The 26,361-nt window shown below is 49.2% G+C and overlaps 1 protein-coding gene across 3 annotated transcripts; it reads right to left on the reverse strand.

Annotated features, from left to right (window-relative positions):
- Positions 1–2,393: 2,393 nt before the first annotated feature.
- IST1 (IST1 factor associated with ESCRT-III) lies at positions 2,394–25,604 on the reverse strand. Of its 3 annotated transcripts, none has more exons than XM_084644869.1 (10): positions 25,548–25,604; positions 12,326–12,425; positions 10,483–10,663; positions 9,864–9,951; positions 8,994–9,077; positions 8,462–8,572; positions 7,930–8,106; positions 6,770–6,862; positions 5,454–5,502; positions 2,394–3,661 (listed from the first exon to the last, which is right to left on the reverse strand). In XM_084644869.1, the coding sequence occupies exons 2-10, from the start codon at positions 12,411–12,413 to the stop codon at positions 3,462–3,464; spliced, it is 1,071 nt and encodes a 356-aa protein (XP_084500995.1). In that variant the 5' UTR covers positions 12,414–12,425; positions 25,548–25,604; the 3' UTR covers positions 2,394–3,461. The 3 variants fall into 3 exon arrangements, with proteins under 3 accessions (XP_084500995.1, XP_084500994.1, XP_084500993.1); XM_084644868.1 differs by lacking the exon at positions 25,548–25,604 and adding an exon at positions 25,345–25,486; XM_084644867.1 differs by lacking the exon at positions 25,548–25,604 and adding an exon at positions 25,175–25,309.
- Positions 25,605–26,361: the final 757 nt, after the last annotated feature.

The following is a 26,361-nucleotide window of genomic DNA, read 5'->3' on the forward strand; positions in this document are numbered from 1 at the left end:
GGTGCCACAAGTCCTCCTTTTCTTTTTGCGAATACAGACTAACACGGCTGTTACTCTGAAAAGAATTCCCTGAGAAGTTCATCACAGCCCCTGGCCCATGGAGTCAGGTTAGGACAGAGTGGGGCACATGGGGCTGTTGGGGGGGTCAAAGACTGGGGTTCAGAATGGCTAATGACGGGGGGACAGACTGGGGCATGGGCTCAAGAGCTAGCGGGGTGACTTTGAGCAAGGGACTGGATGGCAGTGAGGGTACATAGCCACTTGGGGATGTGGGAGGGGGGCTGCAGGGACCCATCCGGATGGGGGGTGCGGGAACAGGGACAGACATGCCTGACTCAATGGGAGAGGCTTGGAATCAGTCGGGGTCTGCATGGGGGAGGCTCCCAGCTCTCTAAAAATCCTCCCCCCCAAAAAAAACAACCCCGTTCCATACTTCTCCCACCCACACCCAACAACCCTCCAAATTCACTCCAGGCTCCTTCCCTCTCCCTCAGCTCCTCCCTTACCCCTGACACTCCCAAGCCTTTGCACTGCTTCTGACAGGTGCAGGAAATACAGTTCTGTAAGTTAAATGAATTACTTAAAGTTCTGTGTTAATATGCCCAGTAAGGAATCTATGTATTAAAAAAAATTACCAGAATCTTTTTGGTCTGAATTGTTAGACATACTTGCTGACATTTTTAAATCAATTACCAAAATAATTGAAACTGGCATGATTATTGTGTGTTATTTCAGCAAATAAAATAGGCAGAATTTTGCATGTTTTGACACAGAATTCCCCCAGGAGTCATTTATTGCGTCTCCTGTAGCTCTTTGCAGCACAGGATATTAAAATACTGATTTAATTATTAACCAATCAGGATGCTTTTAGGGTGTTATTAACCAATTGTAGCGGATAAGACAGTAACACATGGTCATTTTACTGTGAGAATATATAACTAAATATTTCCCATCCTAACTCTTTAAACATCACTCTGTAGCCTTAGAGTAGCGGTCTCCAGTCCTTTTAACACCCACGATCACTTTTTGAATTTAAGGGCCATCCAGGACCTCCCCTGCTCCTTCCCCGCGGTCCCCTGCCCCACTCACTCCATTCCCACCCTCACTCACTTTCACTGGGCTAGGGCAGGGTTTGTAGTGTGGGAGGGGGCTCTGGGCTGAGCCTGGGACAGGGGGTTGGGGTGCAGGAGAGGGCAAGGGGTGAACGTGCTGGGAGGGTGTTGGGGTGCAGGAGGGGGCTACAGGCTTGGGCAGAGTGTTGGGGTGCAGGAGGGAGTGCAGGGGTCTGCTGGTTCAGAGGGGGGTCAGGGTACAGGAGGGGGAATGGGGTTTTGGCTCTGGGAGAGGGGTCAGGGCTGGGGTGCAGGAGGGGGTTTGAGGTGCTGGCTCTGGGGCAGGGGCTCAGGACTGGGACAGGGGTTCAGGGTACAGAAGGGGTATCGGGTGCTGACTCCAGGAGGGGGCTCAGGGCTGGGGTACGGCCTCCCGCCAGGCAGCACTTACCTTGGTTGACTCCCGGACAGCAGCACAGTGAGGCTAAGGCAGGCTCCCTACCTGCATTGGCCTCACGCTGCTCCCAGAAGGGGCCAATGTGGCCCCTGGGGGAGGGGGGCACAAGGCTCTGCACACTGTTCCTGCCTGCAAGCGCCCTGTCCCTGGCCAATGGGAGCTGTGGGGGCAGTGGTTCCAGGCAGGATCAGCATGCAGAAGGAGACCCCTGCCCGTCGTGTCTCCCCGCCCCCCGCCGGGGCCGCAGAGCTGTGCTGGCCATTTCCTGGAGCAGCATGGGGCTGGGGCAGCCCTGCAGCACCACTGGAGATTGCGATCGATTGGGAGGGTCTCTAGGATTGACCGGTCAATCAACCAGCTGGTGACCACTGCCCTAGAGTAAATGACAGTTAATTCACACAACTGTGGCTCTTTTGGGTGATGCTGATCATTAATTTGGCTCCTGAACCACGGAGGTCTGAGCGTCACTACACTAACTAGTTTGATATATTTGCAAATGGGATACAATATGCCAGGATTGCCTGTGATAACAGGGTCTGGACTTGATGACCCAGGTGGTCAGTTCCAGTGCCATGTTTTTACGTTTTGCTGCGAGCATCCACTACAGTAAGGCAGGAGCAGGAGGGGCTAACCACAACGTGCCCATAAGTGACAAGCCGGCCTGTTGCTGGCTGGCCCTGCAGGCCCCTCTGCAGAGCTAGTGTTACGACCTGGAGCAACGACTGACACAGTTATCACTTTCCGAGAGAGCTGTGAGAGCCACCACTTCAGCTCCACACAGAGCTGCCATACCAATGCCCTTTCCCCAGGTGAGCAGGCAGTGCTGAGTGGCTACACTCACTGCCCCCCAGCCCGACGACACGTAGCCTTTCGGACACAGCCACTTCGGTCCTGGACTTTATTAGGAACTAATCTACAAGATACAAACCAATCAAAACCATTAAAGAAAAGCTGTTTGAAAATGTTATGTACAGATACATTACACAGAAGACAGCAACAGTCGTCTTCTAAAGGCCTTTCCAGTGAGCAAGAGCAGCACTGGCTAGCGACGGGGTGGATGGAGAATGATGCAGCTCTGCCTACTCATCTCTGGTCTGGCCACAAGCATCTTCAGCTGTGCTGAGTCCAGTGACACCAGTAACGCTGCAGCCAAGCATCTAACTCGAACCCTGCTCTGTATCCGCTGTCCTGCCAGGGCACGCTTCCAGCAGACCCAGGCTGAAGATGAACAGAAGAGACTGTACAGCACTGCCCTCCTGTGAAAGGGAAACAAACCCTCCCACCCAAATAAAGCAGTAAAGGCCACAAAGGGCTCCCTGAGAATCCAGTGGGACTAAACAAGGCCATCAGCTTCCTAGATAAGCTCTGCAACTGGATCCACTGTGGAGCCAGGAGAATTGGGCAAGTATAAGGTGCGGCAAAACCTCTAGGAAGCCCTCGTTTCTACTTGCCATGATATTCCCCATCTCAGCCTGAGCAGCAGGCTCAGTGACCCTTTCGAAAGGGATTTCTGTTACCCTCAGCACTTTGTGCCCTGTGTGTGGGGTGGGCACCCTGTGGTGACTCTCCACTTGGGCCCACCTTCATAAGGAGACAAACTTGTCATTCTTCATCCTCCCTCCCTCTCCCATCCCCGTGGGAGACACTGCAAGAGCCATGGAGAGAACCAGGAATCAAACCTAGAAGGCAGAACAAGGTTTTCTTGTGGAATTACCAACAGAGAGCTGTTCCCTGCTCCAGTCTTATCAGATCGCCCACAGTTCCCCTCCTGGAGCAGCAGATACCAGGACAGCAGCAGCATTTGGTATAAGTACAGCAGGAAGAGAGGTCAAGAGAAAGAGCATTCATTTTAGGTTAATACAGGAAACTGATTTCTAAGGGAGTCTGTTTCACAGAGAAGCAGCATGGTCCCAGCTCCTAGACCACACACTGGTGTTACAGCCGAGTCAGTCTTAGGTTTTCTTCTTTAGCTCCTCAAATCTCCGAGAAAGATCATCGAAATCAATATCTTCAGACGCAGAGGTGTTGGCACCAGCAGATGCCATTGGCAGTGTATCGGGCACAGATGGTAATTCGGGCAGCACAAAGTTATCATAGATATCTGGAGCGCCAGTTCCTGGCTTTGTAGAGGCTTCTGGCTTAGGTCCAGGACCTATTTATGATGAGAAACCCAGAGTTACAAGCTATGGACAAGCGGCCATATCCTGGCTCCCCACTCCAAGGGGAGCTAAGACCAAGCAAACCAAGACACCTAGCGAAAGGCTGTAGAACTCCCACATTTTTAAAGAGCACACTTAGCACTGAGACTCCTGGCACCAGAAAGCTATCACAGTGCAGCTCAGCACCTGGCACTCAGCTGAGCCACATGGTTCCAAACTGCATTCAGATACCCTGGGGAATCTCACCGAGACCTGTTGGGGATAATCCCATAGATCACAGAAGAGACTGGAAGAAAGCTGCATTCTATGGCAGAACACTCCTAGTCATGGGTGTGCTGAGCCAAGTGGAGGTGGGTCAGTCTCTAGCCAACCGCTGACATATTAGATGGTAGAGCTCCCTGCTACAAGGCACTAGTGTAGTTAGTTCTGCAGGTCCAGCTGCCCTGAACAATATGGATAAGTCCTGGCATTGGCCACTGTTGGCAGACAGGATACTAAGCTAAATGAACCTTTGGTCTGACCCAGCGTGGCCGTTCTTATGTAAGTCCCAGGCCAATGAGTTTCTGAATTCCAGAAGCCCATCCCTTCTGCCAGCCCAAGCAGACAAACATCACATTCTCTCCAAAGTGCGCTTCATGTCAAACTTAGTTAACTCTCGAACGCCAAGTGGGCAGGGGCATATGAGCCCACCCCAGAGCTCCTGTGGGCCCAACTCACACATCAGCATTCACCAACTATTTGGACTATCCTCCTCAGCACAGAAAGCTCCACCACACTGTTGGAAGCAGCAGGCTGGAGCAGACAAGGGACCCATTTAATCTGGAATCCCATCTCTGCCTATGGTCAATGCCCCTGCTGAGTGTCCAGACGCCACTATGATGGAGGGTGCTTCAGAAATGCACTGAGCATCTAATTGTTCATTGGTGGGAAACTGCCGATGAGCTTTTACTCTGAAGCATGTGGGCAGCTCAGTAGCTTTTACAGAATGTGGATTTGTGGTCAGTAGCAAAGCTTTGCCACTGCTCCTCATCTTCTGACTGAAGCCAGTATCAGTGCTGGTGTTCTCAGAAACATCCCATTCTCTCCTAAAGCTCCCTGGTGCCATTTCCTCTCTTTTCTGCACCAGAATACTTTGTAAATGACATAATTAGCCATATTTCCTGGCATCAGTTTAAAAACTGTTGCCTTTTAATTTCACGCTGTACCCCCTTGTTCCTACTGGATTCAGAAGGGAGCACTGTGATCTATTCTGACCTCCTGTGCAGCACTGGTCAGAGACCTGTCCCAGGATAATTCCTAGAGCAGAGCTTTCAGAACAACCGGCTCTCGATTTAAAAATTGTCAGTGATGGAGAGTTCATCAGAGCCCTTGGCCAAGTGTTCCAATGGTTAATTACTCTCACCACTAAAAATTTACACCTTACTTCCAGGCATAGAGAAGAGGCCAGAAGCACAGGGCCCTCTCCTGTAACAGTGACTACATTATATATCTACCACACTCCTTTCCTTTTACAACTCTCATCAGCTTACTCTTCTCCACTGGGAACTGAATAGTCTTGGGCTTTTGACTTCTCCCTGGGGAAGCCCCTGTTCCTTTCAGCCACCCCACTCCGAATCATCCCAATGTGTTAGTGCTTCCAGTCTGGACTCACATCCTGCTCCATTTCTGAGCGGATGTTTCCAACCAGACACATTGTTCCCTCCTGAGAGAAGCTTCCTCTTAGTGACACCAGGAACCTATGCCCCAAGCTGTCAACGGTCCCCAGTGCCTCCCTGGCGTACTCACCAGCCACCTGTGCAGAAGACACATCCTTGTCAGTACTAAGGTCATCAACCTGAAACAGATAGACAGTCACTATACACCCAGACGTGACTCCAAGCAAGTGATGCTTGGGGCTGTCCTCCAGGTGCACCTCACCGAGGACAGCGCCCGCGCCATGTGGAGACTGGCAGCTCCCCTCTGCCCTGCTCAGATGAGGAGCAGTCACATGTAAGCCCCAGCACCATGCATAGATATGCCCCATACATTTCTCTTCCCTTCCTGAGACAAGGGGCATGTTCTCCAGCCCAGATCACAAAGCAGCTGTCCTCAGGAGACACGATAACTAGGATTTATCCAAATGCAGAACTGAAATATTTATCATCCGGTGAGGAAAGAGAAGACAAGCCCCAAACCTGTTCCTCTTCCCTCACAACGCAAGGATAAGAAGCTATGCCACATGCAGCAAGGAAATTCTGGAGTTCCACATGGAGGGATGAAATCATCCCTCCTTTGTTCCCGCCTGATGTGGGGCCGTGGTCCCGCAGTGCATGCAGTGGCCAGTACTGCAGAAAGAACCCACTCTAGACAATGCCCCAGCCAACCAAGCCAACGGAACTTGGGCACAAAGCTCCAAACAGCAGCTACTGCATTTCTGTGACCAGGGGCACTGGGCCAGCATGCTCAGGGACCGAGCCACACACCCACCCATCCACCCCTCTTAGCACAATCTGAGGGCAGATACACGGATGCTGGTCACAGTACAGAAGAAAAGCCATGATGGGGCCACAGTAGCCACACACACCAGCATGCACAGAAAGGCCAAGCTGAAATTTCCCTCCCTGTCCCCTCAACAACTCAGTGAGGGGGTAGAGAAGAGTTTGTTCTGTATAAATCATATCAGCTGGTGTCAGCCAAAATTCTCATTTAAGGTTAAACGATAAATTGATCCAAAAGGGATAAGTCAAACACCAATGAAGGCTGCAGATGGCAAACCTGTTATTTGGAAAGATGCAAACCCTTTATAGTCTGCCTGTTAAATACATGGCAGCTCAGGAGAGTCTGCTACAGTTTCATTATCATCAAGGCCATAAAGCAACACAGGCTCTGCGTTTAGAGGCCAGCTCTCTGCCCCAGCCTGCGCAGCAGGGCTGAGCTGGGAACCCTCAAGAGCTGCACGCGTCAGAGTTTACAATGCAACCAGTGCCAGAACCAGCCGCTCAGAAACGAGCGGTGTTTGGGAAGAAGTGTTCAATGGGGAAAGTTTGCCTCCCCTCTGGCTACTGTTCTGCCCTCTTCTCAGGACTTTTGCTGCTGCTTATAAAGAAGGCTCGGGCACTTACAGACTCATACATTGGGGGAGCTGCTGGGATCGGAGGTGGATGTAGGTTGGCAAAAGGCTGGTAAGTCCCCACAGGTACTCCATTGAAGATCTCCTGTAAGCAGGGAGAGGAAAGTCAGCAAAGCCGGGGGGAGCCAGTGGGACAGCACAGCAGCTTTGGGTTTCACTGTACCATCCGTGATCACCGTCATGTCTGGAAATGTATTGAAGGATGTATATCAGCCAAGAAAACATCTCAAATACGCCTCAGACACTGACACTGCAGTGACAAGTCCAGCCTCAGCGCACCAGAAATGGTTTTACTCACCAGATCAAATGCCATGGGGATTCCAGTGCCTCCTGGTACTAAAACCTGAACATTACATCTTCCAGTGCACGCAGCAATCCGACCAAGAGAGGAGAGAATGCCACGGCCCCAGCTCCTGGAGCATTCCACCTACGTGCAGGGGCCATAGCATGGTGCAGAACTCTCACCGGGAACCTGGGCAAAGACCCTTCCAGGCTTTTACTGAAAGGCCAGAGGGTTACTGCCCCGAGACAGTTCAGCTCAAAACCTGGACACTGCCCAGGCCCAGGCTTTCCGGGCAGAACACAGACAGGCATGACGGAGCGTTTGCTGGGAAAGTGACCCTGCTGCTAAGTGGCTGGACTGCCTCACAGCTAGCCTGCCCTGCAGAGAGCTCATCAGGCTCCATGGTCAGAGGCAGAACCTTCCCCCAGCTGTCTTTCCGTTCCTACAGGCCTGGCGAGGAGGAGTTTCCCCTGAAGACCTCTGATCCTTTCCCCCTCCCCTCACTGGCTCGCAAAGAGTTCCTGCCAGTTCTTCTCGGTGTTCGCCACCTAACAGAACTTACTCGAGTTCTTTGCCCTGTCTTGGCTTAGGGCTGCAAGCAACTGCTGCCACGGTGAGAGCATGCTACAGTCAGAGGAGGGAGAACCCTCTCTTCCCACAGGATTCTCATTCTTTTAAGACAGAGGAAAGTTGTTGGAGCCCATGGGAGGGGCAGTGGGCAACATCAGCCACACTGGCAATGTCTTCAGTCCCAGGCACACCCTTCAAATTCGCCAGCTAGCGGGCTGCCCCCGCTACTTACGCCTCCCCTTTAGTCCGCGCGTAGGCTCCCATTCAGCTGCCCCCTGAGGCCAGACACACTCACTCACCGGTCCCTTTATAGGTGGATAGGGCGATGGAATGGGCACGGGCATTGGCACTATTCCATCAGGACCAACCAGCGGGGCCATGAACCCACCGCCCCCTCCTCCACGTCCACCTTTCTTCGTGTCGTCTATGAACCCCACGTCGATCAGATCCGCCTCAACGCCAGTTGGGGCTTCAGCCTGAGGGGGGAGAAAGGGCTCGTGTTGCTAACCCAGAGAGCCAGTGGCTGCCTCTGCAGTGTCAAGGAAGCCCCCCGCTCACTAGGAGAGGCACTCGTGCCTGCTACAGCAGCATACGGGAAGGGGGGAACAAGAGGCAGGGTTCCTGGCTATTCCAACGCCTACAAGAGGAGTGTATATGGAGCAGGTGAGAGGAGAGAGCTCACAGCCACCTCAATGCCCACTAGAGGAGCCCAGGGCGGGGGCTGCTGCAAAGCTCATGGCAGTGCCAGAGGAATGAGGGAGATGGTTTGGCTGTCAGAGGAGATGCAGGGGAAGATGCCAGCTCAGAGGTCTCCAGCTCTGCCCCACTCACCATCACCACCGAGTCAGGTTCATAGGGCACATTGTAGTTCTTCGCAATCTCAATCAGGTACCTCTCCACCAGGATTTTGGGGGGAGCCTCCACGCTCAGCTTGTGCATCAGCTGGAACACAGGGACAGAGCCATCAGCCAGCATGGCAGAGGCCAGGAGCTAGCATCCCTGGGGAGGACACACAGCTGTTGGGCAGCTAGGTGCAAGGCCTCCAGAGTGAGGCAGCTCCTTATGACAGGGCCGCTGGAAAAAGTCTCTGCTCAGTGGCCTTGCTCCTCCTGCTGCTGCCAGCTCAACAGTAAGTGCCGGCCCTGCTGCATACTTCATGCCTCTGTAAGTCTGCGCCCCAGAACTGCCCCTGACAACGTCTCAGTAAGGAGGGCTGCTTGGGCTATCTCAGCTCTGAGCACTCCCCAACATGACATGCATCCTGGGAACAACCCAGGTGATGTCTCACCTGAAGCAGCATGTGTGTCTGTATGTGACAAGCAGCCCCCACCCTGTCACTTAGCCTTCCCTGCTAGGCTGTTACCCTGTCATTGACTGTCCCGATCTGGTTTGTCCTGCATAGCTTGCCATACTCCTTGCTGTACTTTGCACACAGCTGGTCAGCAACCTGCAGTGGAAAAGAAATTCTGGAGAATTTGACCAGAACAACATAGTTTCATAGAGTTTAGTACCAGCTCATTGTCTGACTTCCTGTCTATTACAGGCCATGACATTTCCCCAGGTACCCCTACATTGAGCCCAGTAGTCACACTAAGTCATTTCAACTCTCCGGAGACTAAGCTCTTGTGTGCCACAGAAAACAGAAGAGACTGAGGTGCACCAATGCCAGAGGCCTCTGCAGGGGCAGAGAATTGATTAGATGCAATATACCCAGATGATTCCCACAGGTGATCCGCACCCCATACTGCATAGGAAGGCAAAAGCCCCCAAAGGTCCCTGCCAACTGGAAATGGGAGAAAATTCCTTCCCAACCCCAAGTCTGGTGATCAGTTGGCCCGGAGCATATGAACAAGAAACACCATCCACGGAATGAGATTCTCTGCACGACCTCGGTGGACTCCCAGGCTGTCCTCTCTCCAGCTGCGGCCAACCCCCAATGCATCAAAAAAAGTAAAACCACCAGAATACATACAAAGCTTCCTCCCCACAATTCCACACACACCTCAACTCCTGTCCAGGTGACTTTTGCACTGATGTGCTCTCATTCCCATGCCCTGGGTGCCCCAATCAACCACCCCACAATGACCCCAAGGGTGCAGTCCTCCCCACAGAGATTCACCCATCTCTCGTTCCACAAAGCCCAGGCTGGGAATATAAACCTCTGCCGCAGTTAACAGTCCCCAAAGGCCAGGGAGGCTGCCCCACAACCAGCACTGCAGACAGCTCTACTCACAATTTTCAGCTCGGCCACTTCAGACTGTAGTCGTGGGGCAGCCCAGATTAGTGTAGAGACGGCTTCCGCCAGGCCAGTGTCCAGATCCCTACAGAGACATGAATCCGTAGGTTACCCACCCTAGCTCTGCTGCTTGTGTGTGCAGCTCAAGAACTGCCAGGCCTGAGGCACCCCTATCTTCTCCAGAGGAGCTGCCAGTCTGCCTGAGCCAGGGCAGATCTTTAGGGGGTGTGTCTACACTGCACTACACTGCCAGCTGGCTCAGGCTAAGGGCCTGTTTAACTGTAGTGTAGACACACAGGCTCAGGATGGAGCTCGGGCTCTGGGGTCCTGCAGGGGGGGGAGGGTCCCAGAGCCTAGGCTCCCCCCAAGCCTGCCCATCTACACTGCAATTAAACAGCCCCTTAGCCCAAACCAGCTGGCATGGACCAGCCACATGGATCTAAGCGCAGTGTAGACAGACCCTCAGAGGGCTCAGCAGACTGACACACACATGCAGCCCCCCTCCAAACTATGGGAAGCCCATGCCAAACTCTTGCTCTATAGGTAACTCCTCCCCAGGTCCCAGCGGGTCCTTCGCCCCCACTCCCCACAGGTAACCTTGTATTCAAGGTCTTACTTCATAGACTGAATCAAGCCGAAGCGAGCTAAGAGCAGGTCACAGTACAGCTCCAGGATCTCCATGGCCTCCACTAAGTAGTCTTCTCGGATGATGTGCTCCACACGGATCCGTGCTCGTTCATCCTTCCCTGATGCCAGGTAATCTGCAATCTCCTTCCTTGCCTTCTGGGCTAGCTCAGCTGCAGGACAAGGCATGAGCGCTGGTTACCCAGTGGCCAAGAGCTGCCCTGCTACCAGCATCACTGGAACTCATCTTATTCACTAGCTTCTTCCTCTCCTCTGGCCATGGCTTCATAGAACCCTCTCCCGCCCTTACCCGAGGCCTCCCTACCGTTATGCTCAAGAGCACCAGAGCATTTGGGCAGGGCCCAGGGATTCCAGGCTTTCTGGGAGGCGCTGGAACACCTTTGGGTGCTGTGGCAATAATAAAAATGGGGGCACTGGGCATCCACACACGGGGATCCCTCTGCCCGAATGTCTAGGAAGGAAGAGCATGGTCACAGAAGCTGCCACCTGCACTACAAACCCCAGGCTGTGGGTTAAAGGCCATTGTGCCAAGAGAGAAATGATCACTCACGTAGCCCTTGAGCTTGCTTCAGCTACAGCTTTACTGAAGCCACCAAAGTACCAGACGCTTGCATCTCGTCAGCTCAGGGGCCTGTCTTACAGGTCACAGGCCAGAAATAATTAGTGGGGAGACCCTAGGACAAACTGCACTTTCTAGATTTTGTCACCCCATCTCAAAAAAGATATATTGGAATTGGAAAAGATTCAGAAAAGGGCAACAAAAATGATCAGGGGTATGGAGTAGCTGCCGTATGAGGAGAGATTAAGACGACTGGGACTTTTCAACTTGGAAAAGCGACGACTAAGGGGGCATATGATTGAGGTCTATAAAATTATGACTGGTGTGGTGAAAGTAAATAAGGAAGTGTTATTTATGCCTTCTCATAACTCAAGAACTAGGGGGTCACCAAATAAAAATTAATAAGCAACAGGTTTAAAAACAAACAAAAGGAAGTATTTCTTCACAAAACACAGTCAACCTGTGGAACTCCTTGCCAAAGGATGTTGTGAAGGCCAAGTCTATAACAGGGTTCAAAAAAGAACTAGGTAAGTTCATGGAGGATAGGTCCATCAATGGCTATTAGCTAGGATGGGCAGGGATGGCGTCCATAGCCTCTGTTTGCCAGAAGCTGGGAATGGGTGACAGGGCATGACTCACTTGATTACCGGTTCTATTAGTTACCTCTGGGGCACCTGGCATTGGCCACTATCAGACGACAATACACTGGGCTAGATGGACCTTTGGTCTGACCCAATATGGCCATTCTTATGTTCTAGTGTACGGCTCAAATTTTTTTTTACTGGTGACCCCTTTCACATAGCAAGTCTCTGAGTGCAACCCCCTTATAAATTAAAAACACTTTTTAATAAATTTAACACCATTACAAATGCTGGAGGCAGAGCAGGGTTTGGGGTGGAGGTTGACAGCTCGGGACCCCCCAGGTAATAAACTTGCGACCCCCGAGGGGTCCCAACCCCCATTTGAGAACCCCTGTTCTAGGGCACCCCAGGAACAGGGCATATTTTAAGCCCTGAGCCAATTCTATTTCGAGGGAAAGCAGAGGGCTCCAGATACATGGTTCTACAGCTGCCTGTATCTTCCCTGCCCCAGTTCTCAGCCTCTCAAGCACTGGAAGTTTTACAAGATGGAAACACCAACTGGGAGGGCAGGGCTGGCACAATCAGCTGGGCCCAGCTAGCAAGAGCAGCGAGTGCTGGGGTCAGGCAGAGAACACGGTAGAGTTGGCCCTGCAACTACCGTACCAGATACCCACTTTTCTTTTTCTCCAACAGTTTGAGGCGATTGATAACCAGGCGCAGGTTGACTCGCAAACGCTCGGCCTTGAACCCGGAGCCCAGCATGACGTCCAGTTCCTGCAAGAAGAAGAAAGGAGGGTCACTGGGCCCCCTGCAGCCCTCAGGTGTCCCCGCCAGTTTAGCATCACCTCCTCCAGCTGAAGAGCTGCCCAATTCGCCAAACACACAGATACCAGCCGCCAACTCTTAGATGCCTCAAAGTCATGAATGGAACGAAAGCCTCTGTTCTGCTGTTTGTGCTAGAGCCCCCTGGAGCAACCAGCCTTCCTCTTCAGGGCACTCCCACACTCCACCTCAAGTGGAACAATCCTGCTCCGCAGACCTGGGAACAGGAGTTCCTTCTGAGTGCACTAGCTTAAATCACCCATTTCAATCGTGAATAAGGCCCTACTTGAATCGCGGGATGACTGTCAAATAATTGCAGCTGAGCTGCGGACAAAACATGGAAAAAAATCACAGAAAAGTAATAATGGACCTTTAATTGTGGTAATTTGGAAAAGCTGGAGTAAATATATTTGTTTACAAAAAATTTCCTGGAACAATATAAACACTCAAGTATTATGTTATGCCCTTGAATTGTTTTGATAACCAGACATTTTGCTTCAACTATATTACAGCCAAAAAAAGTGACCGGTACAATATAAAATTCAGAAGACAAAGTCTTAACGCAACTGCTGTAGAAATAGAGTTCAGCCCCTTTAGTCTTTTACATTTACAGGGCCTGAATGTTAATGCAGTACACCCCCCTACAGTAAGTCTCCATCATGCCCTCTCTTTGCTTTGGGAAGACGGGTCTGGATCAAGATACTGCACACTCAGCATCCACAGAATTACACAAGATTGCTAGTGGTAGCTTTGCTATCTCTGCTAACTCTGGAAAACACTGCAGAACTGCAGCTAAACCCTAAAACTCTCCAAGATCATTTGAAAATGCGTATGGGGAAGCTGTGCTTTAGCTTCATGGCCAGACATAGGGATTGCCTCCAGATGGAGCCCCTGCACTGATTAACACGTTCACTTGTTTCACATCAAATACCCAAACTGCTGTCATAAAGGACAGTGTGGGTTGCGTGAACCTTGGTCCTTGCTGAGCAGGTCTGGCAGCCCACTCCTCAGTGTTGCAGTCCTGTTCCTTCAGTTTGTCTGCGGTTTCCTTGAACACTCCTTGAAAAACCCATTCCGCTCTGCATCTTTGCTATGCTTTTCTTTTGCATTGGAGTCTGCCCAGTGTATCAAATCCATGACAGTGCTGGGCGATTGATGGATAGAAAGAGAACACATCTCCAAAGATTTAACGGTTTGGCATTCTGAGCATTCGCAGCCGTGGGGCTGGAGCAGCTCTGTGCCCCTGTCCATTCCAGGTAGGATCCAGGGATGGGGTTCGGTATAGTTCAAAGTTCGCTATTGTGAAGAGCATTATACCCAGAGCATACTGCATTGCCAAAACTACCTAAGTTAAGGTGGGAAATACTAATGGGGAAAAAAAGCATGTGTGGCAAACCTCAAAATGTATGCAAAATTGCAGACTGTTCAAAGTAAGCCAATAAAAATAAAAATTGCAGTGGAAGCCTAATACTGCAGGATCAGCAATTTCTGCAATATTGCAAATGAAGTAGGGCCTTAATCATGAATCCATAAGCAGGAAACTGTGATTTAAATAATACCTTTTAATCTTGTTTTGTATTTGTACTTTAGTTATTTTCCAAAGGAAAAGCTGACTCATTATTTGGTACCCATTAAAACATGATGTTTTACAACTCAATTTGGTGATAATTTTTGCTAGCCAGGAGGATAAGCTATATTGATACACATTTTTAAGCAATTATATAGCTTCACTTATTCAGATTCATGATTTTTACTTTATATTAGAAAATGGTGAATGACACTTTTCTTATTTACTAGATTAATTTTGTCTTTGTGATGGGTCAAGCTCTTTTTAGATGGAAACTGGGATTCAATCAAAATTGCACATAACAAGCATTTTTAAAAACTAGGTTTTCAGTAACGACCTTATACCCAATGTATTTATCAGAACATGTCTTGTATTTAAAACTAAATGATTTATTAAGCAAAGGAAGTATTATCTGTAGTTAGTGAATTGGACTAATTGTTTCTCATCACCATGTCCTTCAAGATTTTAGCACTAGTAAATCTCATTTCTCACACCTTTATTCATAGATTGGAAGAGGAAAACAAGATTTCCTGCTTTTTCAACTCCACAGCTGTTTCTCAATTTTCAACAAGCTAGTCATTGAGCAGAACAAGCTGAACTGAAATCCTAAAATCATAAAGGTTAGAAGGGACGGCAAGGGTCAGCTAGTCTAACCCAGTGGTTCTCAACCAGGGGTACACACACCTCTGGGGGTACGCACACCTCTGGGGGTACGCAGAGGTCTTCGATAGGGTACATCAACTCATCTAGATATTTGTTTAGTTTTACAACAGGGTACAAAAAAGCACTAGTGAAGTCAGTACAAATTAAAATTTCACAGACAATTATTTATGCTGCTCTGTATACTATCACTGAAATGCCAGTGCAATATTTATATTCCGATTTATTTTCATCATATGGTAAAAATGAGAAAGCAAGCAATTTTTTAGCAATAGTGTACTGTGACACTTTTTTATTTTTAGGTCTGATTTTGTAAGCAAGTAGTTTTTAAGTGAGGTGTAACTTGGGGGTACGCTAGACAAATCAGACTCTTGAAAGGGGTACAGTTGTCAGGAAAGGTTGAGAGCCACTGGTCTAACCCCTGCCAAGATGCAGGATTCGGATAAACACAATATTCTCTCTGCAGCTGTGGAAGAGGGTCCTGCTGCTGAAAGCTGGCTTAGCACTCACTCTCATTGCATGTGCTTATCCAGTTACCTCCACCAGTTCAGTGGTTTAGCTTTCTTTAAAATTTCTACAGCAAACATGCACTGCTTGAATAGTTTTTTTTTTTATTTAATAGATTATAGTAAATTTAGGCCATAGTATCATAGAACTATAGGGCAGGAAGAGACCTCAAGAGGTCATTGAGTCCATCCCCCAATGCTGATGCAGGGCAAAATAAACCTATACCATCCCTGAGAGGTGGTGTTCTTAAGCACCTCCTATGATGGGGATTCTACAACCTCCATTGGTAACCTATTCCAGTTTCTATCCACCTTTATAGTTAGAAAGTTTTCCCTAATATCTAACCTAAATCTCCTTTGCTGCAGATTAAGCCCATTGCTTTTTGTCCTTCCTTCAGTGGACAGAGAGAACAATTGATCACCACCTTTTTTTATGGGTTTCAGAGTAACAGCCGTGTTAGTCTGTATTCGCAAAAAGAAAAGATCTTTTTATACACACAAAGCATGAAAAAATGGGTGTTTACCATTACAAAAGGTTCTCTCTCCCCCCACCCCACTCTCCTGCTGGTAATAGCTTATCTAAAGTGATCACTCTCCTTACAATGTGTATGATAATCAAGGTGGGCCATTTCTAGCACAAATCCAGGGTTTAACAAGAACGTGGGGGGGTGGGGGGACAAGGGGAAATAGGTTACCTTGCATAATGACTTAGCCACTCCCAGTCTCTATTCAAGCCTAAGTTAATTGTATCCAATTTGCAAATGAATTCCAATTCAACAGGCTCTTGCTGGAGTCTGGTTTTGAAGTTTTTTTGTTGTAATATCGCAACTTTCATGTCTGTGATTGCGTGACCAGAGACATTGAAGTGTTCTCCCACTGGTTTATGAATGTTATAATTCCTGACATCTGATTTGTGTCCATTTATTCTTTTACATAGAGACTGTCCAGTTTGACCAATGTAAAAGAATAAATGGACACAAATCAGATGTCAGAAATTATGCTCAAATAAATTGGTTAGTCTCTAAGGTGCCACAAGTACTCCTTTTCTTTTTGCGAATACAGACTAACACGGCTGTTACTCTGAAACATGTTAAACTATATAATTACTTAAATAACTAGATATAATGTATTGTCCTGGTTAACAAAGAACACCTGATTTTGTGTTCAGACTGTATGTAGTTAAAACATGTTGACTGGGAATGGTTACCAACCAATAAAAATAAATTTTTATTTAGGGAAATAATGTACAAATGCAAAAAACAAACCAACAACCACCCCACACACACACAAAAAACCCCAGTGATTTAAATATCAATCAGCCCTCCTACATCATCGTATGTAGTTCTAGTTACTGCAGATATTAGCAATATATACAAACATATTTCAATATAAAGTACAGTGAGATCTGTACAAAAGACCACTCTTGCAGGCAACTCTAACCATATCGAAGTATCCCCAAAACATGAGTACAGTTTTGTTCCCCCTTTGTCAGAGCACCGCCTCTGCTAAGTAACATATTTTGCTCTTTCCTTGTATAATTGTTTGAGTTTCACTTTTTTTTTATTTTTATTATTAAATTGAGGCACTCTGACTTTATGGTGATGGATGTGGCATGGATTACAAATTTTAGTAACTAAAAAAACCTAAGGGTTTGTTGATTGGTAACTATGTCAGAACAGGTTGTTTCTGGAATGTCTAATAGGAATTTTCACAAGCGTAGATGTGAAAGTCAGGTACTGAAATTAAATATAATAGAAATTGACATCTTCAAGACCAAACCCCCTGAAGTTCATACATTCTCTTATATCCATTCTTTTATGTAAAGATTTTTAAATCATGGTAAAATTCTTCATAGTGTCTGTACTTAGTTACATAACCATAACTTTCATTTGACATGTTTTTGGATGGGAACAATAATGCGAGTGAGAGGAGTTAAACATCAGGAAGAACTTAAAGTCTAAGCCCCTATTTTCAGGCAAACAACTTCCCAGAAAAACTACTCTTTGGGCTGAGACTTCTTATGTTGTGTCTCAGGGCAGAAAGAAAAGGAGTATTGTGGCACCTTAGAGACTAACCAATTTATTTGAGCATGAGCTTTCGTGAGCTACAGCTCAAGTGAGCTGTAGCTCACGAAAGCTCATGCTCAAATAAATTGGTTAGTCTCTAAGGTGCCACAAGTACTCCTTTTCTTTTTGCAAAGACAGACTAACATGGCTATTACTCTGAAACCTGTCAGGGCAGAAGGGAATTCGTTCAAAAGAGTTGGTACAGCATCTTTTTTGCTGTTATTTAGGTGGTCAGGTTGGGGATCAGTTTTCACACAAGTCATTTCAACTTTTTTTTGCACTTGGATAACAAGTTATTTTTAAAAGGTTCAAAGTTTGCCTGCCCCTCCCGGCTATATAGAATGTGGCTTTGCCACACAGGAAAAAAAAATGGTTGCACAATGAGTTTACTGACAAGCAAAAACAGTGTCCAGAACAAAGCAAACACTATTTATCTTCCTGATTTAAGGACCACATTGGGTGCAGCTATCCAAATACATTCACGTAAAGATGTCAGTGAGTGAACAAAAAGAAAAGGAGGACTTGTGGCACCTTAGAGACTAACCAATTTATTAGAGCATAAGCTTTCGTGAGCTACAGCTCACTTCCTCAGATGCATATCGTGGAAACTGCAGCAGGCTTTATATATACACAGACAAGTTTTTTCATGCAGTTGATAGATTTCCACTCCATACGGCTAAATGCAGTGCCTTGCATAATGACAGGTTTCAGAGTAGCAGCCGTGTTAGTCTGTATTCGCAAAAAGAAAAGGAGGACTTGTGGCACCTTAGAGACTATGAACAGGTTTTGATCACTCATTCTGCTTTTTTCAAACCAGAAAATTTTAATAAAAACAGAACTGCAACATTATGGGTGAGATTTGTACAAGCACAGATGGCATGAAAACTCTTGACAGGCAAGTGGATCAGCTTGGTTTTAGTTCCCTTGCAGGAGAAGTAGAGCAGCACTAGGGGCTGCTGCTCCTTTTCCTGTAGGGAAGGGAGGAGCCCTTGTCACTGAAAACAGAGCAGGAGGGAGAAGAAAGAGGCGGCCATGTTTTATTAACATAGTGTTTTGCATTTTATGGAAGTCAAATAAACAGCAAGCAGCACAAGTGCCAGGAAGCCTAGCCATCCTGTCACAATAGCATCTCTGTGCTCTACTCAGCTAGGATTCCAACTAGCCATATTCCAAAGCAGGGACAATACAAGGCAATACAAATATAAGGCAATACAAACCAGATAGCTTACAAGCCTTGCACTCCCATCCCCATTCTTCAGCACTGGTTTAACACAACCCCTTGCTAGGTCACATCTAATTTAGAGTGTAAACTCCCCAGGGACTTGCCTTTCTTGTTGCCTATAAAATGCTGCACACACGAGGCTAAAGAAATAAAAAATAAGGAAGTCCTAAGAACAAAGGTCACATTGAAAGAAGGTGCTATTAGGATAGTGATTTCTCTCTTCCACCCTTTATCTTATCTATGTAGATTGTAAACCAGGGGTGAGAAAACTTTTTGGCTCGAGGGCCACATCTGGGTGCGAAACCGTATGGAGGGCCAGGTAGGGAAGGCTGTACCCCACAAACAGCCTAGCCCCCGCCCCCTTCCCACCTGCTGATTGTCCCCCTTAGAACCCCCAACCCATCCAACCCCCCGGTCCCCTGTCCCCTGACTGCCCAGACCTAGCCACACCCCCACCCCCTGACAGGCCCCCCAGGACCTCACCCCCTATCCAACTCCCTCTGTTCCCCAACCGCCCCCCGCCCCTCCCCAGGACCTCCTGCTCCTAACCACCCCCTGACTGCCTCCTGGGACCCCCTACTCAACCTCTTCACCACTGCACGTGCCCCGCCACCCCCTTACCATGCCACTCTGAGCATGGCTGGAGGGGAGGGGGAACAGCAGGGGAGGGGTCAGGGGCCGGGGAAGGACAGTCCCACGGGCCAGATGTGGCTCGCAGGCTGTAGTTTGCCCACTTCTGTTGTAAACCCTTTGGACAGGGTCTTCTCGTACTCCATGTTTGTACAGTGTCAAGTACAATGAGGCCCCCAAGCACTACTGTAATACAAATAATATATTTCACATTCACAGCACTAGCACCTATAAAGTGTAAGATGCTTGATGGAGCAGAGAGCACTCGTACCTCAGGAACAGGCAAACTGAATCAAATAGATATTCCTTTCTTTAAGGAAAGTCTTAAATTATGATGCCATGTCCACAACAATATCTATCTTAGATACGCCCATCCCTGCAGCATCTGAGCACCTCACACTCTCCACAGCATCCTTGTGAGGAAGGGAACATGTCACAGAACCACAGAAATGCAGGGCTGGAAGCCCTGTGCTGAGGCAGGACCAAGTAAACCTAGGCCATTCCTGACAGGTGTTGTCTACCTGTTCTTAAAAACCTCTAGTGAAGGGGATTCTACAGCCTCCCTTGGAAGCCTGTTCCAGAAATTAATTACCCCAATTGTTAGAAAGATTTTCCTATATTTCTCTAGCTGTAAATTACGCCCATGACCAATGTTCCCTCTAATTTTTTCCATCCATGTGTGGAATAAATTTTGTTCTGTGCACCAAGGTAATGTGTGGAGGTGCGCCACCAATAGAAACAAAAAACCTAGATAGAATATATATTTTTAAAAAGTAACCATAGGGATAATTACTCCAGCCAGGAGAGGTTAGGCATTTTAGAACGCGCTACTCAAAGAATTAAATTTAATTGTAAGAGAGAATTTGATTTGAGAACTTCAATAGCTCAGACATAGGTGAGAGGTTTATTGCAGGAGTGGGTAGGTGAGATTCTATAGCCTGCATTGTGCAGGAGATCAGACTAGATGATCATAATGGTCCCTTCTGACCTTAAGAATAATAATATTAATATCCATGAGAAATGCATATACCAGTCAAAAAACCTAAAACAACACACTTTGAAAGACTAAAATTACAGAGAATATATGCACACTGCAGGAAGTACCAAGATGTAACAATACAAGCATGCGTGCGCACACGCTGGCTGCTGGGGAAGTTTCTGAGAGATGCTGTGCACAGTCTCTTTAAGGCACTCTCACTGAAAGTTCTCCTGCTCTTGAGCCCTGTCCCCCCTCCCCTGCTCTGCAGAGATGGGGTACATGGGTAGGGGGAGCCAGTGAGAGAGAGATATTGTGTGTGCTGCCTGCTGGGGAAGTCTATGAGAGACCTGTGTTGTCTCTAAGGCCCTCACTCACTGCCCAGGCGGGTTGTTCAGACCTCAGATTGCAGCAGCTCTCTCCTGCTTCGACTCCTGAGCCCTGTCCTTAGGTGCTGGAACTAAGGGTGTGGGGGGTGCTGCAGCACTCCCTGACTTGAAATAGTTTCCATTATATACAGGGTTTACAGTTTGGTTCAATGGCTCTCAGCACCTCCACTATAAAAATTGTTCCAGAGCCCCTGTCCCCTCTCCCCTGCTCTACAGAGATGGGGTACAGGGGCAGGGGGAGTGGGACACCCTGACATCCACAGCCCCCTTTTCCCCCCACTCAGCACAGCCAGCAGGAGGGTCCCAGGAGCAGCTGGCCAGGGGCTCCAAAGCAGAGGGCAGAGCAACATGGCAGCAAAACAGTGGGGGGGGGGGGCCACCTGAACACATACTGCCGGATATGCACAGTTCTGCTAATCAAGTGCACAGCACTTGAATCACTCCTGGGCAGCCGTTCAATTGTACAGCTTAGAGGGAACACAGCCCATGACTCCTTGACCTGCCTTCAGTGGACATGGATCACTGTCCTCTTTACAACAGCCCTTTTTGGTTCACATTTCCACTTTTTGTAGGATTCCTTTTTGATTTCAGGTCATTAAAGAGCTCCTGATGGAGCAATATTGGCCTCTTACTACCTTCCTATCTTTCTTTTGCACTGGGATAATTTCCAGTTGTGCCTTTAATATGATCTTCTTGATAAACGGCAAGCTCTCCTAAACCCCTTATTTCAGAGTAGCAGCCGTGTTAGTCTGTATCGCAAAAAGAACAGGAGTACTTCCGGCCCCTTAGAGGCTAACAAATTTATTTGAGTGTTGCAGTTCAAATACAAGACAGAACAAGGCTTTAAGCAAGCAAGCAGGCTGGTCTGCCGACGGGCTGGTCCCCCTATCAGCTTTCCACCCTCTCTTTTATTTCTCTCCCTCCTCCAGCGCATTACATACTCCAACAGATAAAAGGAATACACTGGCTTTGTTTAATATTCTTATTTACCAATATCTATCTACCGCATTCCTTGCTCTCGGGCCTTGAGCCCAGTCCTGGGAGGCTTCCCACGGTTCATTTCATCTGGGCGAGATTCCAAGGTTCATGCCCTTGAGAGGAGCCGTGTGTGCACTGCTCCTACACAACACTCCGGGTGTGCCCTGAATGTTGCCAAGTGCATGAACCCTGCATGAATCCTACATTTGAGCATAAGCTTTCGTAGGCTACAGCCCACTTCATCGGATGCATAGAATGGAACATATAGTAAGAAGACAGACACAGAGAGAACATGAAAAGGTGGAGTAAGAGGCTAATTAATTAAGATGAGCTATTATCAGCAGGAGAAAAAAAAAACAACTCCTTGGATTTTCTTCCCATGGGATTTTTTCTACCCTGTGTTCGTGTAAGTCTGCGTTTTTCAAGTCCATTATCCTTATTTTGTTGTTCTTACTCCTTCCTTTGTCACACAAGGCCAAGCTTAAAGGTCTGCATCATTTATAATGCTGTAAAGGGGATTCATGGCTTTTACTGCTCTTTCCCCTAAGTATGTGGAGGGATTTACACATTTTTTAGTTTCTCTTACACCGATTAATCCATTAAGACCTGAACTCAAGCTTCTGATATTTTAACAGAACCCTCTTGTCCAATAGTGATGAGTGAGGTATACATACTTAGAAGATTTGCATAGTTACCCAACTGCCAAAGTTTCAAATTCTGAACTTTTTTAAAAGCAGGGCATGGGTCAGATTTCAAGGAACGAGGCAATAAACGGTCTCTGCAGCTCAAAGGGTAATTCCTCCTGTTTTAGCACTGGCCTATTATCCCACTAGGTGCAACTCCGACAATGGATACAAACCAATGTTGTAAAATAATTTTACATTTGATATTTTTAATTTAAGTTTACACTTGTTTTAAGCTTACAGTTGAACGTACAGCCATCTGCTTTACAGGCAAAGTGCCCAAACCGTTTCATTATTTAAATGAACTAGGCAATTCAGTCTGACCATCTTTAGGAGATGCTGCAAAATCTCTCTTTGAAAAAAACCTTTGCACCATATCAAGCCTGACTCTTAACAGGCAAATCAACAACAACAACAAAAAAACAGCACCACGAGCAGGCTTTACCTCAAAAAGGGAGAAGGAACCAGTCCACTAGGGACTTTGCTATTGATATTATATGGAAGGTGCTCAGTTACTATAACAACCAGCTATACTATAAAACCTTAACATAGATTAACTGATGAGTAAATTTTTCAAAAACTAAACTACAAGATTTAGGAACTTAAATGCCATTGATTTGGCTCCTTGGTCTCTTAGGCACTTTTGACAATTTTAACCTTGGATCCTTTTCAGTGTAATATGTTAAATCAGTTTCTTCCATTGTCACCACAGTAAGACATCACACTGTGTAAGCAGCAATGGCTTACTACATGGTGTCATAAAAATAAAGGGAAGGGTAACCATCTTTCCGTATACAGTGCTATAAAATTCCTCCTGGTCAGAGGAAAAACCCTTTCACCTGTAAAGGGTTAAGAAGCTAGGATAACCTCGCTGGCACCCGACCAAAATGACCAATGAGGCGACAAGATACTTTCAAAGCTGGAGGGGGGAAAACAAAGGGTCTGTCTGTCTGTGTGAAGCTTTTGCTAGGAACAGATCAGGAATGCAGCCTTACAACTGTTAGTTAGTAAGTAATCTAGCTAGAAATGGGTTAGATTTCCTTTTGTTTAATGGCTGGTAAAATAAGCTGTGCTGAATGGACTGTATATTCCTCTTTTTGTAACTTAAGGTTTGGCCTAGAGGGATTCTCTACATTTTGAATCTAATTACCCTGTAAGGTATTTACCATCCTGATTTTACAGAGTTGATTCTTTTACCTTTTCTTTAATAAAAATTCTTCTCTTAAGAACCTGATTGATTTTTCATTGTTCTTAAGATCCAAGGGTTTGGGTCTGTGTTCACCTATGCAAATTGGTGAGGATTTTTATCAAGCCTTCCCCAGGAAAGGGGGTGTAGGGCTTGCGGGGAAGATGTCTCCAAGTGGGCTCTTTTCCTGTTCTTTGTTTAACATGCTTGGTGGTGGCAGCATAGGGTTCAAGGACAAGGAAAAATTTGTACCTTGGGAAAGTTTTTAACCTAAGCTGGTAAGAATAAGCTTAGGGGGTCTTTCATGCAAGTCCCCACACCTGTACCCTAGAGTTCAGAGTGGGGGAAGGAACCTTGACACACAGACAATGTCAAATTGAAATCTAGCCAATTAAAAAAATAGTTAAAAGTAGGCTCAGGTCATAGGCATGTCTGAGTCCCCTGCCAAATTTTGTCATTTTGCAGACACATTTTCCTACCCTTAAAGATATTTTTCTCTTCCCTGCTGCATGTGAAAAGCTTGCAAAAACAAGGGCAAGAGTGAAAGTGACTATCAAACACACAAAGTAAAATTAATTTTTCCCTTTAATCTTTTTCAGTTATAACAGAGGTTGCTGATGGCCCAGGGAGCTGGCTGGTCACATGGTGCTAGTGCCTCTTTTCCAGCTGCTGCTGCGCTGTATTAGAAGATGGCTAGACTGCAATACCTTCCTAACATTACTTCTACACGCAAACAATTTGACAGGGTTGCAAATAAGAGTGGGTGATCCTGCTATTAAAGTTTGGGAATCCTTGAGTTACATTATTTTTAATGTTACTTACACCAATAGGAGTAAAAGTGTTCAGACAGATGCAGTGTTTCAGCTGACAGGGTCTCTAGACATTATGGATTGCTAGGAATAAGCATTGGTTAATTACTGGAAGTCATTTTATCCATCCCTCAATTTGTTAAAGATTGGACCCTACATTTATGTAGCCTGAATTAATTGTCCATTTCAGATTAGACAGACTATTGCACAATCTAACATATCTTAATGTTATTGTCAACAATACAATACACAGTCAACAATTTCTTCTCAGTTTCTCAGAATCCCTTTTTACCTCTTTAAATAATTTCGTTTCCTCCTTGATGTTTACCCTTGCCACATGCTTGTACACTCATGTTCCCTCCCACTACCTACCTATCCATTAGCCAACACACACACACGTAGCTCATTCCACATTTCCTCAAATCACTTCATCTCCCTTACTTTTATGCTCTTCTCTACAGTCTCTCAAATCTGTCAATATCTTTTGGTAATGAAGTGTCCGACAATTAATCACATTTAAAACTCTTGCGTAGGTGACGCAAAACCGCAGGCAGGTTCCCTCCCAGATGCATCCAATGGCAGGTTAATCTCTGTAAAACGTTTGAGATTTATCTAGAGTTTCATTAGTCGTATGCATGCGCTTTACATACGAACGACGAGGAGACCCGACGCGGAGGATCTTACAGTGTAAATTAAAGCAAACGTGAGGAGTGGCACGCGAGTAGAGAAGCGGCTGAAGGCGTGAAGCCAGCCGCTGACCGACCTCGGGGCGACCTCACACGCTCCGAAACGCGATCCCCGCCAGCCCGAGCCGGGCCCCGGGCAGGAGCCGGGCCCCGGGCAGGAGCCGGGCCCCGGGCAGGAGCCGGGCCCCGGGCCCAGGCAGAGCGGGGAAAGCCGGCGCGCAGGGGGAGACCCGGCCCGGCCCGGCCCCTTGCCCGACAGCCCGGGCCGGGTCCCCGCAGGGCCCCAGGGCTGGCGCGGCGCCCGCCCGCCCACCGCCCTGGCCCGAGACCCCCGCGCCAGCACCTGGCCAGGCGGCTGCCGGCCCCTCGGAGCCCGCAGGCCTTCGACGCGCTGCCCCTGCCCGGGCCCGGGCCGGCGCCGGGGAGGCGGGCGGGAAGGAAGGGGCCGGACCAGCCGGCGGGGCGGGGCGGGGGCGGCCGAGCCCGGCGGGGGCGCCCGCTGCCCCCACTCACCGGCCGGTCCCCGCGGCTGGGCGGCAGCAGCCAGGCGCCAAAATGGCGGCGGCGCAGCCTCAGCACCGCCGGCGGCGGAGCGACCCACGGGGCGGGACTCGGGCCCGCGGCGAGGACGCGGCCGCCGCCCTGTCGCACCGGCCGGCGCGGGGGCTGCCGGGCCCCTGAGCCGGGCGGGGGGGTGTCCTCGGGCACTACTTTACCTGGGGGAGGCTGCTCCGCTGCCGGCCGTGAGAGGAGTCACACGGCTCTGAGTCACTCCGCCGCCGCCCCGCCCCGCCGAGCGCGGCCCGGCCCCGCCCCTCCGCGCCCCGCCCCGCCCCGCCCCGCCCCGCCGAGCGCGGCCCGGCCCGGCCCCTCCGCGCCCCGCTCCTCCGCACCCCACCCCGCCCCGCCCCACCGAGCGCGGCCCGGCCCCGCCCCTCCGCGCCCCGCCGAGCGCGGCCCGGCCCCGCCCCTTCGCGCCCCGCCCCGCCCCTTCGCACCCCGCCCCGCCCCGCCGAGCGCGGCCCGGCCCCGCCCCACCGCGCCCCGCCCCGCCCCTCCCCGCCCCGCCGAGCGCGGCCCGGCCCCGCCCCTTCGCGCCCCGCCCCGCCCCTTCGCACCCCGCCCCGCCCCGCCGAGCGCGGCCCGGCCCCGCCCCACCGCGCCCCGCCCCTCCGCACCCCACCCCGCCCCGCCCCGCCGAGCGCGGCCCGGCCCCGCCCCTTCGCGCCCCGCCCCGCCCCTTCGCACCCCGCCCCGCCCCGCCGAGCGCGGCCCGGCCCCGCCCCTCCGCGCCCCGCCTGCCGAGACCCGCTTCACCGGCCGGCGACCAGGTTGAGGGGCGGGGCCTGGCGGGAGGTTGGCCTGACTCCCCCCTCCTCAGCCCCGTGCAGCACCTGGCCCCGCCCTCGTACGACACCTGGCCCCGCCCCCAGCCCCGTGCAGCACCTGGCCCCGCCCTCGTACGGCCCCTGGAGTTGTCGGGGGGTTGGGTTAGAAATATGGGCTGGTCTAGGACCCATCACCATGACG

This window comes from Lepidochelys olivacea, assembly GCF_965140295.1.
Source record: "Lepidochelys olivacea isolate rLepOli2 genome assembly, chromosome: 12".
Taxonomy (NCBI): domain Eukaryota; kingdom Metazoa; phylum Chordata; order Testudines; family Cheloniidae; genus Lepidochelys; species Lepidochelys olivacea.